This window comes from Macaca nemestrina, chromosome 12 (genome assembly GCF_043159975.1).
Source record: "Macaca nemestrina isolate mMacNem1 chromosome 12, mMacNem.hap1, whole genome shotgun sequence".
Classification (NCBI taxonomy): domain Eukaryota; kingdom Metazoa; phylum Chordata; class Mammalia; order Primates; family Cercopithecidae; genus Macaca; species Macaca nemestrina.
Window position 1 is genome coordinate 87,807,017 of NC_092136.1, and position 12,785 is coordinate 87,819,801.

The following is a 12,785-nucleotide window of genomic DNA, read 5'->3' on the forward strand; positions in this document are numbered from 1 at the left end:
ATGTGTTGACTCCATTATTGTTAGCCATAACTTCGTCCCTGCTTCCCTCCAATCCTGACCACCGTCCAAATCTTGGCCTTATTTTTGGTACCACAGATTTAAAATGTTAATGTAGACTATTGCTCTTTCAGGTTCCATCAGAGTGAGTTTTATTTCTTTATTAAGATTGTCATTTCCTTTAGGGTGGAGATTATTTTATACTTCCCCAAACTCCCCATGGTCCCTAAAACAATGCTACCTACATACACAAAAATTATCCGGGCACTTTTATTAAGTGATTGATTGAATCAATAGACTCTTCACACTGTTGAGTACTGAAGATGTAAAAGTGAACAATACATTTTTGTTTTGTGGCCTTAAAAACCTCAAGTTTAATGAGAAGACACAGGCAACCGGATAGTATACAATATCAGATGTAAAGGTAAAATACATTAGAATTATGAAGTTGGGTAGAGTTTAGGTAGACTAAGACTTTTAAAAACGTCAAGGAAGAATGGACATTAGAGTTGGGTTTTGAAACCTGAGTAGGTTTGCTTGGTAGAGCAGGAATGGGAGTTCCTTCTCCCTGGAAGAAGATGGATAGAAAGAGAAATGAAGGATAATTCAGATAGAAACACAGCATGTCTTAAGTCTTAAGATGTGCTGTTGTAGAAAATAGTCAGCATGTTTGGAGAATTGTATGATATCTGGGATGTCTGGAAAGGAGAACATATGTACAGAAACAGAAGGAATAATGATCACATAGTTAGGTTAGGGTTAGTTTATGAAGAACCGTGTATTCTGAGTGCATGAGTTTGTATTTTTTTCCTGCGTGGCTGATAACATGGTGATTTTAGTGTGTGGACTGCAGAATCAGACTGAGTTGGGCTCTAATATGGGCTTTACCAATTTTTTTTATAAAAAAGATTAAAATGAGCAATCATGCAGATAAAGCCTTTGACATAGTGTCTCATGTATCTAAGTACTCAATAAATGTTGGCTGCTTTTCTAGGTAAACATGGGAGAACATGAATTTTAAAACAGGGAAATTATATCATTGAATTTATTCTTTTGTTATCATTAGATTTTGTTTTACTTACTTTTCCAGAATTGATTTTTGAGCAAACAACCGTGGTGGCAGGGTAGAGAAAGACAAGACAAAATAGTAAATACATAAAAAACAACCTTTCTAAACTGGGTGGCCTTGGATAGTAAAAGCACATGCTAACATTTATTGAAAGCCTATTGTGTGTCAGGCAATATGCTAAGTGTTGTACTTATATAATTCCCTTTGATTTTCACAGCATCATCGTAAGATACGTGCTATATTATAATCTGAAGTTTATAGAAAATGGAGATTAAAGAGTTGAAATGGCACTTTGAGGTCACACACTGGTTAGTGCCAGAACCAGTTTATTGAAGTTCCTTTGATTTTAGATTTTTCATGAGATTGCTCTACTATGCATGTTATTTTATTTGCCTGATCCTTATTTTCCTGTGTGTAGCATGGAAAGAAAAAAATTATACCTTCTTTATATGTTCTTGGGAGAACTTAATGCAGACCCTCCATGAAGGGACTTAATATATAGAGTGTGTGATACATGGTAATCATAGCAGTGTTACTAATTCTTCTTCTTCTTATTTTTTAGAATATGTTAGAATAGTAATATGGAATTGACTTTGGAGATAAATAAAGTGAAGATTATTATAGAAATTATAATCTATTCTCAAAAACCAGCTGGCTTCTATTGTCTGTACTGGAAAGGCAAAATCTTTCTCTTATCTATGGATTTTAAATTATATAACTATATGCCTTATACTTTCTGAATACTCAAATTAGATCTGTTATTATGTGTTATTCTATTACTTCTGTTTGTACTGGTATAAACTATAGCATATGATAAGAAATGGGGACTTAATCTGAGGCATAAACTCTCCTGTGTTACAGGGGTTTTATATTGCATTGTAGTTATCTGTTTTTCTGACTGTTTCTCAATAGACTGCAGATTTTCAAGGGCATTAATCATATCTTGGTCATCCATTTATCTCTAGAGTCTTTTGAGTGTTTGGTTCATAATAGGTGCTTAATAAATGAGCTTTACCTGGAGGAAGAAATAGTTGAATGAATGAAAGGCAATACTAACACAAGACATTATATTTGGGGCTATCTGAGGTCCTACTCGTTTAACAAGGACTATTATGACATGACTATTACCAAATTCTCTAAGGCTTTATTAAACATTTATACTTACTAAAATTAGATGCTGCATATCACAGGTGAAAAATCAGTGACTCGATTAAAAGTTAATAGTTCACGTAGCTTATATCACAAAAGAGTAATGATAATAATTCTCTCTTTGTTCAAAGAAAACCCCACACCACCCTCCTTCCTTCCAGCACTGGAGTGGGACTAGAGATCTGTGGATTTCATTTGACTGAGGGAGCCCTTCCTCAAAGAGAGAGTAGGAGGCTCAGAATGTCTTCGAGTCCTACATGTGCTACAACATGAGCACATCAGAAAGCAGATTCCAGCCGGGAGTGGTGGCTCATGCCTGTAATCCCAGCATTTTGAGAGGCCTAGGTGGGTGGATCACAAGGTCAGGAGTTCGAGACCAGCCTGGCCAACATAGTGAAACCCCGTCTCTACGAAAAATACAAAAAATTAGCCAGGTGTAGTGGCGGGCACCTGTAATCCTAGCTACTCAGGAGTCTGAGGCAGGAGAATCACTTGAACCTGGGAGGCAGAAGTTGCAGTGAGCCAAGATTACACCATTGCACACCAGCCTGGGTGACACTGCAGACTCTGTCTTTAAAAAAAAAAAAAAAAAAAAGTAAGCAGATTCCAAGTACTCCAATGCCATGCCCCTGCTGAGACAGAATATGATAACATTCAGTGTTGAGGTTTCAGTCATTCCTGAGGCTGGACCATCTTGCTAGGAACTCACACGGTAACAGGGTTTAGATAATTTCAGTTCTTAGAGCCACCTCCCTGTTTAGGACTCTCTTTCACTTCTCCTGCAATCAGGAGGATTCTGCTCTGAATCACACTTAGACTGTCCACTGTGAAAATATGAAAAGATGACAAGTTATACTATATTCAGACATAAAGATAAAATAACCTCTTCACATAAAGGGAAAACAGCAGTATATTTCGGGAAGCTAGTGTGCTATGGTTACATATTATATTCTCATTCCTTTCCCAGCATGAGGGTTGAGGGAGGAGGGCAGAAGTAAGGGAGCATCTAATGTTACAGATCAGAAAATAGTGCTTTGCTCTGCTTCAACTGTAAACATTGTGAACTGCTTTCTTTCCCCACCAGGCAACTTGGCTCCTAGATAATCATCTTAGGCATGAATTCATGGAGTACTGTCCATTCTACAGCTTCATTATAGAAAACAGGCAAATGAGATGCAGAGTGACACTCTTGGTTTTCTGTGGTTGTTTGAGCTCCCCTAAACCCCTCCCTGGAACTAGTTATTCAATCATGGCCACAGAAGAGTCCCAGATGTTTGCAGAGTAAATGTGATGCTTGGCTTTGACTCCTGGAAGCAATAGGGGGTGGAGTAGGGATGAATTACAAAGAAAGACCTTATTAGTTGACACTAAAAGTACCTATAAAAGTCTCAAGTACATAGAGTTAACCTTTCTCCAGCCCTTCCATTCAATTCCTGAGTAAGCAAATTTGGATTAACTACTCCAACCCCTTACTTAGAAACTGTTTCCATCACAGTTACCTCCTCTCTGACATCTTTTTTCTTAATGTTCATTTTAAACTTATTTCTCCTGGATAAATATTATGTGTTTGCAGGCATGTGTGTCTGTATTTATGTGAACAAATGTGAAGCTGGAAAAAAAGATACCAAGACCTTGTGAATTTTGGCCTCTCTTTTCATATGTCTCTAGGCCTTTTCTACTCCCTAATGGAAAGCTTAAGCATGACAGGTCTTTCCTCTCTCTCTCTCTCTCTCTCTCTCTCTCTCTCTCTCTCTCTGTGTGTGTCAGTTTTTATATGGTGCTAAAGAAATGCGAAGAAAGAGATATTAGGAAGGGAAGATCATTTGTTCCCAATTAACTCTGCTCATCTGTGTGGCTGAGGTGGATGATCTAACACAATCATATTTATTGTTGCATGCATTATTCCCCTCTGCTCCACCAGGATATATCAATGTAATAAGCCTTTCAATTACCTTAGCTATATCCAAACAAGTGAGGAAACAAAAATTAAATGATATTTTGCTGTTGTAGAGAAACTCAGACCATTCTTGCTGGAGATTCATCAAGTGACTACCTTTGTAAATCTGGACCTGACCCAAGGAAGCCTGGTGTGTTTATCTGGGATCTCCTACTCTCTGTGCACTACCCTCTCTGTCCCTTTCCCCTCATTCTCAATCAAGACAGCCTTGAGCAAATCTAATTTCTGGGATGATCATATCTAAAGCTCAAGTATTGACTAAACACTGCTAAGAGTATCACATGGCATAATTGAGACCAAATGCTTGCCATGAACAGTTCCATGTCATCTCCTACATGAATGGATTACTCTAAAATATCAGTTCATGCACTGGCTTCATTGAGATGACCTAGGAAACTTGTTACATGACAGATTCCTAAGTTGTATTGTCCAATATTTTGCCTCAGTCTGTTTGATAGTCAGCTAAGTTTGCCAGGTTTGGGAACTCTAGTTTTAGACCTCAAATTAGAAGGCACTCTGGGAAGAGCCCTTGAGCACTCATTTGGTGAAGTCACTTTCACCTTGTCTGGCTTACTATGGTGCCGTCTGCCTAATTTTCAAGGATAGGAATTATGCTACTTTGTTATATCTAAGTGGAATGAAAATAGGAATCCCAATAGCATTCTGTTGAGTCACTCCCACAAAATGATCCTCTGAGACTCATTTTGCAGATACACTGAGATCCAAAGATAGCTGTATAAAGGGATTGTGGGCATATGGCCATCAGATACACCAATGTGCACACATATATGCCTACACATGTACACACACTATCATTGCGTTGTCTCTGAGAGTCATAGACAAAGTTGGCCAAGCCCTTGGCCAGGGCTGTTATGAATGATTGCTCAGACTGTATGCTGAACAGTTCTGGGCACCATTTTCATAGACTGCAATGTGAATAGTCCTCCAGCAGTTGTGCAATATGGTGGGCCTTGGAAAAATTTAGTCATTATTTTGAAAACAGGAAGGAGCCCACCACTGAGGAAGCAAACACAATGTTTGTGGTGAAATTTCAACAAGATTATCTTCTTGTTATGTAGTTAGGTCTCAAGCTCTGCTCTCAGCACATGCACACGCATATGCACACACTCTACTTATTGGATTTTTTCCTTTTCTCTAATCCAGGATGATATGAAAAAGTTTTCCTTCCATACCTCTACACCACAGATAGATTGGGAAATGTCACAACAAATTAGAAGTGAAGAGTTAAGTCATGGCAAGTGACTCCTCAACTCAAGGCTCCTTCAACATTCTGGAACTGTTTAACGTCAATCTTGACTGTCTTTGTCTCCAGGTCCCTTTTCTTTTTTCTTTTTCTTTTACTTACTTACTTTCTTTCTTTCTTTCTTTTTCTTTCTTTCTTTCTTTCTTTCTTTCTTTCTTTCTTTCTTTTTTTTTTTTTTTTTTTTTTTGAGACATAGGTTTTTCACTCTTGTTGCCCAGGCAGGAGTGCAATAGCACGATATCAACTCACTGCAACCTCTGCCTCCCGGGTTCAAGCAGTCCTCTGGACTCAGTCTCCTGAATAGCTGGAATTACAAGCATGTGCCACCATGCCTGGCTAATTTTTGTGTATTTAGTAGAGACGGGGTTTCACCATGTTGGCCAGGCTGTTCTTGAACTCCTGACCTCAGCTGATCCACCCGCCTCGGCCTCCCAAAGTGCTGGGATTACAGGCGTCAGCCACCGCGCCCGGCCCCAGGGCCCTTTTCTTAAAACCAAGTCCCATGCAATAAAGCACGTTTATTTCATGCAACACAGCTTAGTTAATGCTTATAGTTCCAAATACTCTGGTTTACTAGGTACAACTCAATTGGGAGTGCCTAGTATAAAGGAACATGCACAGCACAGCAACAGAGAATGTTCATCACCAAACACAAGGAAGTAAAGGAGATGCAAAGCTATGGTAGCTAGAGGAGGATTAGCTTTCCTGATTTCAGTTCGAGAAAAGCCACTTATCTCTACAGTCCACTAGTTTGGAAAGGCATTTGCCCTTGGCTGTGAGATGATGTTACATTCAAAGTAAGTCATATTAATTTCTAGGCTTGTCCAGGATCAGGGGCTGGAGTCTTCCCTCAATTGTAGTCCTTTCCTTAAAACCAGTTCTAAGCTTTTGCATTTATTTTATTAGTGATTGGATAGCCCTGAAATATGAATTTCCTCCAATCTCTTCCACTTTGCAAACTCCAGAACCGTTTGACCAATAAGTTAAAATCCAGAGGAGGACTGACTGTGAGCTAAGGCTTCAGACATGCAAAGCGCACAACCCTGGGAAACAGCAGCATCTGGGACAGGAGGCTCCCATTACTATACATGAGGACATCATAGGTTTTGCAAATCAAATACACACAGAAAACCAGTAGTAGCCCAGGTTGGACACACTGTATGGGTTGCACAGTTGAGTGAGGACCCAGACCAGGGAGCCACCTGTTCCTCTAGCTTGCATACATTTATTTCACACCACCTCAGGCCACTCATCGTTTGCTTACCTGCTCATTGTTGCTCTCCCACCATTCCCCATACTCCCTTTGGGGGTGAAACACTCTATTTCCGACTTGTGCTGGGCCAGTCTCCTGTCTTTGTACCTGGTAAGCATGAACAAGGACAGGAGCAAACAGAAAGACGTGATTGTGTGCTTAACTGCCAGGCTGAGGAAGAGCCGTGACTGTGGAGATGGTCACCCTGTGTCAAAACAGGGGTTCCTGCTTCTCAATGCAATGACCAACCTTTGATACTTATTAGATGAATGTGATGGCATATGGACAACATCAGGGATGATGTTGTTACTTTTTGGTTAAACCACATGTAACCCATTCTTTCACATTGACTATTAAACTGTGAATGTGTCACATTTAATAGTGAATGGTAAAAGGTGTGCAATTTCTAGCATCTTAGAAAAAGATGAATATCAATCAATACATTAGAATCTATTCAGTGCTTACCATGTGTCAGACATTATCCTAGAACTTTACCTAAATTGTATCCTGGCAATAGCCCTGGACCAGAGGCTTTGTTATTTCCATTTTACTGATGAAGAAGCCTAAGATTATAGAGGTTAAGTAAATGAATCAAAGATTAGTTAATTAAGTAAGTGGTTGGGTTGGATTTTGAATACAGGGAATCTAAGTTTAGAGACCACACTTTAGCCATTATTATGTGTTGCCTTCCATTATCAAGTTTTTAAGCTAATTATTATCTTGAACAAACCCTCACTGAGTGATCCATTCTGGATGTTGTTAGACACTGGTAATAACAGAGGAGAGAAGACATGTTCTTTGGATATGAAAAGTTTCTATAACCATTAAGCAGAAGTTTGACTGTCAGTACTGGGATGCCTCCATTATTAGAGTGTGGCTCAGACAGCTTTTGTATTATAACTGGCAGTTCACCGCCCTTTGAAGATACCAGATAGTTCATCTAAAATGAGTTATGAGATTCCCAACATTACTCTTCTACATGGTGCATCAAGATGAGTTCTTGTACCTCAATGACAGTTTTTTGAGCTAACATGATTTCACAGAAATAACCTCTTTTACTCATTGGTTTGAATCTGTGAGGTTGTTAAAAAAGAACTGCTATTTCCATTTGCCAGATGAGGAAGCTAGATTTACTTAACTGACTTCATGAAAGTCACAAGCCTCATCAGTACAGAATAACCACCAGTGGAGCTTGCAGGGGCCCAAAGCTCTTAAGGTTTTATCACCTTTTCACTAAGCTAGAGCCTGGTACGATACCACTTCATCCACCTTCCTGGTATCCAATAGGCTATGATAAAGGGAGTTATGATTATAAGACGTATTTACCTCAGTACAGTCACATTCTTTTTAGTTTATTTTCCTGCTGTTTCAAAAGTAGTATAAAATAAAACAAAATGTAACAAAGTCATCATCATTATTGATCCTGGGGCAGAGGCCTTCCCCTTAACATTTTCCCTTCTAAAATGTTTGAAGTATCTAGTATTTGAAGAAAAATGGCTTATTACATCAAGCAAAATGAATTTAATGGATTACCTATTTAGTGGACATTAGTTGAGCATTTATTAAATCCTATGTAATGGACTTTGCACTACAGATGTAAAGATAAGTAATCTGCAGGCCCTGCCTGATAGAACTTACATAAGAGTAGGAGAAGGAAGGAAAGAAGAAATACGTACACAAGTAACTTTACATGTAGGCATAAAGAAGAGAGGAAAAGAACTTAGGGACTTTGTTAAAGGAGGTAAATCGTCAGACCAAGCTAGATTGAGTAGACTTAATTTTACCAAAGAAAATACCTTAGAAGTACCAATGGCCAAATGATGCTCCATGTTTCAATGTAAAATATTTTGTGCTTATTTGTGAATTGGATTGTTCAACCAAAATACTGCTCTACAGCTCAGATTAAAAGAATATTGATAGAATAATAAATTATTGGTGGTCATTCAGTTCCTTACAAAGGGATCCTTAACATATTTTTGAATATCTTCTCTTAGGCTAATTGTGAATTAATCATTAAATATTTCACAGATGAGTTAAGAAACCTACAGGCTTCATGCTTATAAGCTCTTCTCTCTCTTTCTCTTTCTCTTTCTCTCATGACCACACACACTCTGCCAGGTGACCTCTGTTTATGAAATATGCAATGGATCCTAAGCCTCCTATTCTATCAAACTCTAACCTCTGTGAAGAAAAGGAATGCTTACACACTGCTGGTGGGAATGGAAATGAGTTCAGCCACTGTGGAAATCAGCTTGGCAGTTTCTCAAAGAACTTAAAACAGAACTACCATTTGACCCAGAATTCCCATTATTGGGCAAATACCTAAAGGAATATAAATCTCTCTACCATAAAGACACATCCATGTGTATATTCACTGCAGCACTATTCACTATAACAAAGTCATGGAATCAACCTAAATGCCCATCAATGGTAAATTGGATAAAGAAAATATGGTACATATACATCATAGAATACTATGCAGTCATAAAAGGATTGAGATCATGTCCTTTACACATGGATAGCACAGGAGGGCATTATCCTAACCAAACTAATGGAGAAACAGAAAACCAAGTACATCATGTTTTCATTTATAAATGGGAGCTTAACATTGAGTACGTATGGACACAAAGGGAAAAATAGACACCGGGGCCTCCTTGAGGGTGGAGGGTGGGAGGAGAGTGAGGATCAAAAAACTACCTACTAGGTACTATACTTTTTACCTGGGTGATGAAATAATCTGCACATTATGCCCCTGTGACACACGACTTACCTATAAAACAAACCTGCACATACACCCCTGAACCTAAAAGTTTAGAAAAACAATAGAAATGACAAAAAACAAAAAAACCTAACTGCTTTTGGTAAAAACTTTCACTGGCATATAAAAAAGAAAATTTCAAAACAAACAATAATAACAAAACTCATTTTAAAAATGTGAGCAATATCTTAGACTTTTTAGAACTTTCAAGCAGTTTTTATATTCAATGCAAGCTGAAAATGGCATTAATGCAGAATGGAAAACTCATCATTGCTTTCAGATAGGACCCTTCTTGCCTGTCTGTACCTGTAATTATATTCACCAGATATTTAAATAGACCACGTTTTTATTCATTCATTCACTTACTCATTATCCCATTTACCGGTAATATGCTGTTCAAAGTTACTAATAGCTTTAACAGTCTCAACTGTTGAGTTTAAAAACTCAACATTTTGTTTTCCAGTTGAGTTTATTTTAGAAGTATGGAATTGTCAATTAAAAATAGTTTAAGCTTTTCAGAATTTACAGTTGATGAAATATCAATTTTAAAATTTCATTTCTTTTACATAATAAATTTATATATCAGACACTAAAACACACATACACTCATACTTGCGAGGCACTGTTTTAAGTGCTTTGCAAGTATTAACTCACTTTTCAAATGAAATGTTTAATTTACTATAGTTATATTCAAAGTTATAATAAAAAGTAATAATGACAAAATATTGAGCATGTCAGGCTGTTTGCTGTACACTATTGTAAATTATTAAAACAACTGTACAAAGCAGCTGCTATTATTCTCATTCTGATGAGGCCGACGCTGAGGATCAGTGTCAGTAAGCCCAACATCATGTGGTTTAAGAGCAGGGAGCCCAAGGTTAAAAATCAGGTTTCTCTGATTCTAAAGCTCATGCTATTTCCATTATTTTTTCCTCTAAGTGACAATGTTACTATGTTTAAAAACAAAATTACAAAAGTTTATTATTTACCTTTTCTCTCCTTGACCCCGTTTTGCAAATAAGTAGCAAAGTTATCAAGCACAAGCGGTAGAGGATCTAGTGATAGGACTTTAAATTTTGTTACTTCACTTAGGTCCCTATATCTGTACCATGCAGGTTTAGTTTACATCATTCAAAACCATTTACTGAATAGTCCATGTGCTGGGCACTGTGATAAGGAGCACATGGGTAACTATGTCACTGATAAGGTCACAGCCTTGATTGAGAAGATGAAATGTAAACAGATAATTTCCAAAGAGTGTAAGAAGCTTTATTATAAAAACAAATACAAGAAGGGCTACTTAACCCATACTAGATTGGCAGAGAACACTTTAGTGAGATATGATATGTAAGACAAATCTGAAAAATTGAGTAGACATGCACCGTGGAAAGATGAGTTAGGCATAGGAGAGAAAATCAAGTGCAAACATGTAGAGAGGTTTAGCAGCATGGTATATACTGGGAAACACTGTTTAGTAATTTTTATTGTAAGAAGTATAAAATAAGAGAAGGTCAAAGGGGAAAGAAGATGAAGAAGTATATAAAAATGATGAATTTACTAGTTGATTATGAGATGTCATTGTGGAATCTTTATGCTAGATAAAACAGGATCAGAGTTGACATTTAGATAAAATGCAATGGACTTGGAGGAACAAAACTAGAGATAGAGAAATACTACTACAATTATGCATGTGAGAGATGATAAGCTAATGCTTACGGTAGTGATAATGCAGATGAAAAATAGAGTACAGTTTCAAGACTATTTAGGAGGCAAAAATGAGTAGGATTTATTGGATGATGAGTATAATTGGGGGAAGTATAGAATACTACCCCAGTTACTGTATTGGATAGTGCAATTAACTGAGTTAAGAAAATACAAGAGAAGGAGTATATTTGGGGAAGGAAATAAAAAGCTTCCTTTTGGAATATTTGATTTGAGATACTGGTGGAACATCCAAGTGGACATATTCAGTAGACACATGAGTATAAACATTTGGAGGTTAGAGGATTGTTATACACAGGGTAGCTCTCAGCATACCGATGGTTACAAATACAATGAGAATAGTTGAAAAGACTCAGAACAGGAAAACTATGTAGACAGTGGAAAGAAGAGGTGAATAGCCATGCTCATTCTACCTGTCCAAAAACTTTTATAACACTGTTAATGTAAGTATTCCCTTAAAACATTTACTGAAAAAAAATTTTGATGAGTGCCTTTTATATGCTAGACATGGAGTTCAAGGTTCTTCAATCTTATAAACTTATAAGTCTTCTTATAAACTCTAGATTTCTAGATTTATGCTCAATACAGCTTTGACACTTTATAGGCCAGAAGCTTGGCATGAAAAACTCTCACAATAGATTTAATAAATGTCAGAAAGTCTTATTCTGAAGTAAGATTTGGTTATCTTCTCTAAAGATTTTTGTTGTTCTTCTTCTTGTACCTTCTTTGTCAAGGAAGTTCTAGCTCCTCTGTACTCAGTTCTACAAGAGCTCATGTTCTTCTGGTAAATCTAAAAGATATGTAAGTAAGAATAACTTAGGATTGGATAGTAAATGTGATTTTCCATTATTATTTGGATCAAAAATTTCATTTCTTCACCTCAATTCCTCTTTCCTACCAATATCTACTGAATATTGGGTTACTGAAATTTCTATACTGGCTATGTGATTCAGAATGCATAAATGAGTGCAGAATGAAGTGAAAGACTAGAAGAAAATAAACAAGTTTAAATAATATATGTGTATATTAGGTGAAATAGCAGATAGATGGAGAATTATGCCTGAAGCTGGCAGAAAAGGAGAGATTTTGATATTGGAAATAACGATGCCTTATGTGAAGTTGATCAAGTCTGAGTAAGGGACCAGTAATAGGAACATTAAAATGTGTTAGAACTGGGGGAAAAAAGAAGTTTTGTACTCATCTGTCCTTTATACAAACACTAAATTCACTGAGAATGATAGCAGGGCTTGGGATGGACAATACTTTACCCAGAAGTTGACAGTAAATAGTAGTTATAAATGAAGCTAAAAGATAGAGGGATAACTACATTCCATGAGTCTCAATTGAATCAGTTTTAATTTTCACATTTTTGTACGAAAGGGTGCGAAATATGTCTAGAAGCAGCGCTGAGTTGCTGACCTCCATCTCTGTGTCCTGTGAAACACGTGATATAGAAGAATAAGTAACTTTACTTGAGAGAGATACAGGGGTAGAAATGTCCTTTGGAGGGAACTGGGTTTCAGTTTAAGAAAACAATAATAACAGAGTGTTTAGTGATAGAGGTTGAATAAGAAGGGAGGTTTATCATTAAATAGGAATTATAGACAGGGCCTCTAT

General features: G+C 37.2%; 1 protein-coding gene across 10 annotated transcripts in view; it reads right to left on the reverse strand.

Annotated features, from left to right (window-relative positions):
- LOC105468894 (glutamate metabotropic receptor 5) overlaps positions 1-12,785 on the reverse strand; it is a 580,105-nt gene that overhangs the window by 13,946 nt on the left and 553,374 nt on the right. For 6 of the 10 annotated variants that reach the window (XM_011719375.2, XM_011719377.3, XM_011719376.3 and 3 more), the window contains one exon: positions 6,701-6,796. The exons of 3 other annotated variants lie outside the window; for them this stretch is intronic. In XM_011719375.2, the coding sequence (XP_011717677.1) occupies positions 6,701-6,796 (96 nt within the window). Of the gene's footprint in view, positions 1-5,709; positions 5,741-6,700; positions 6,797-12,785 lie in introns of those variants that run through there. One more of the 10 variants, XM_071075940.1, reaches the window with a different exon arrangement.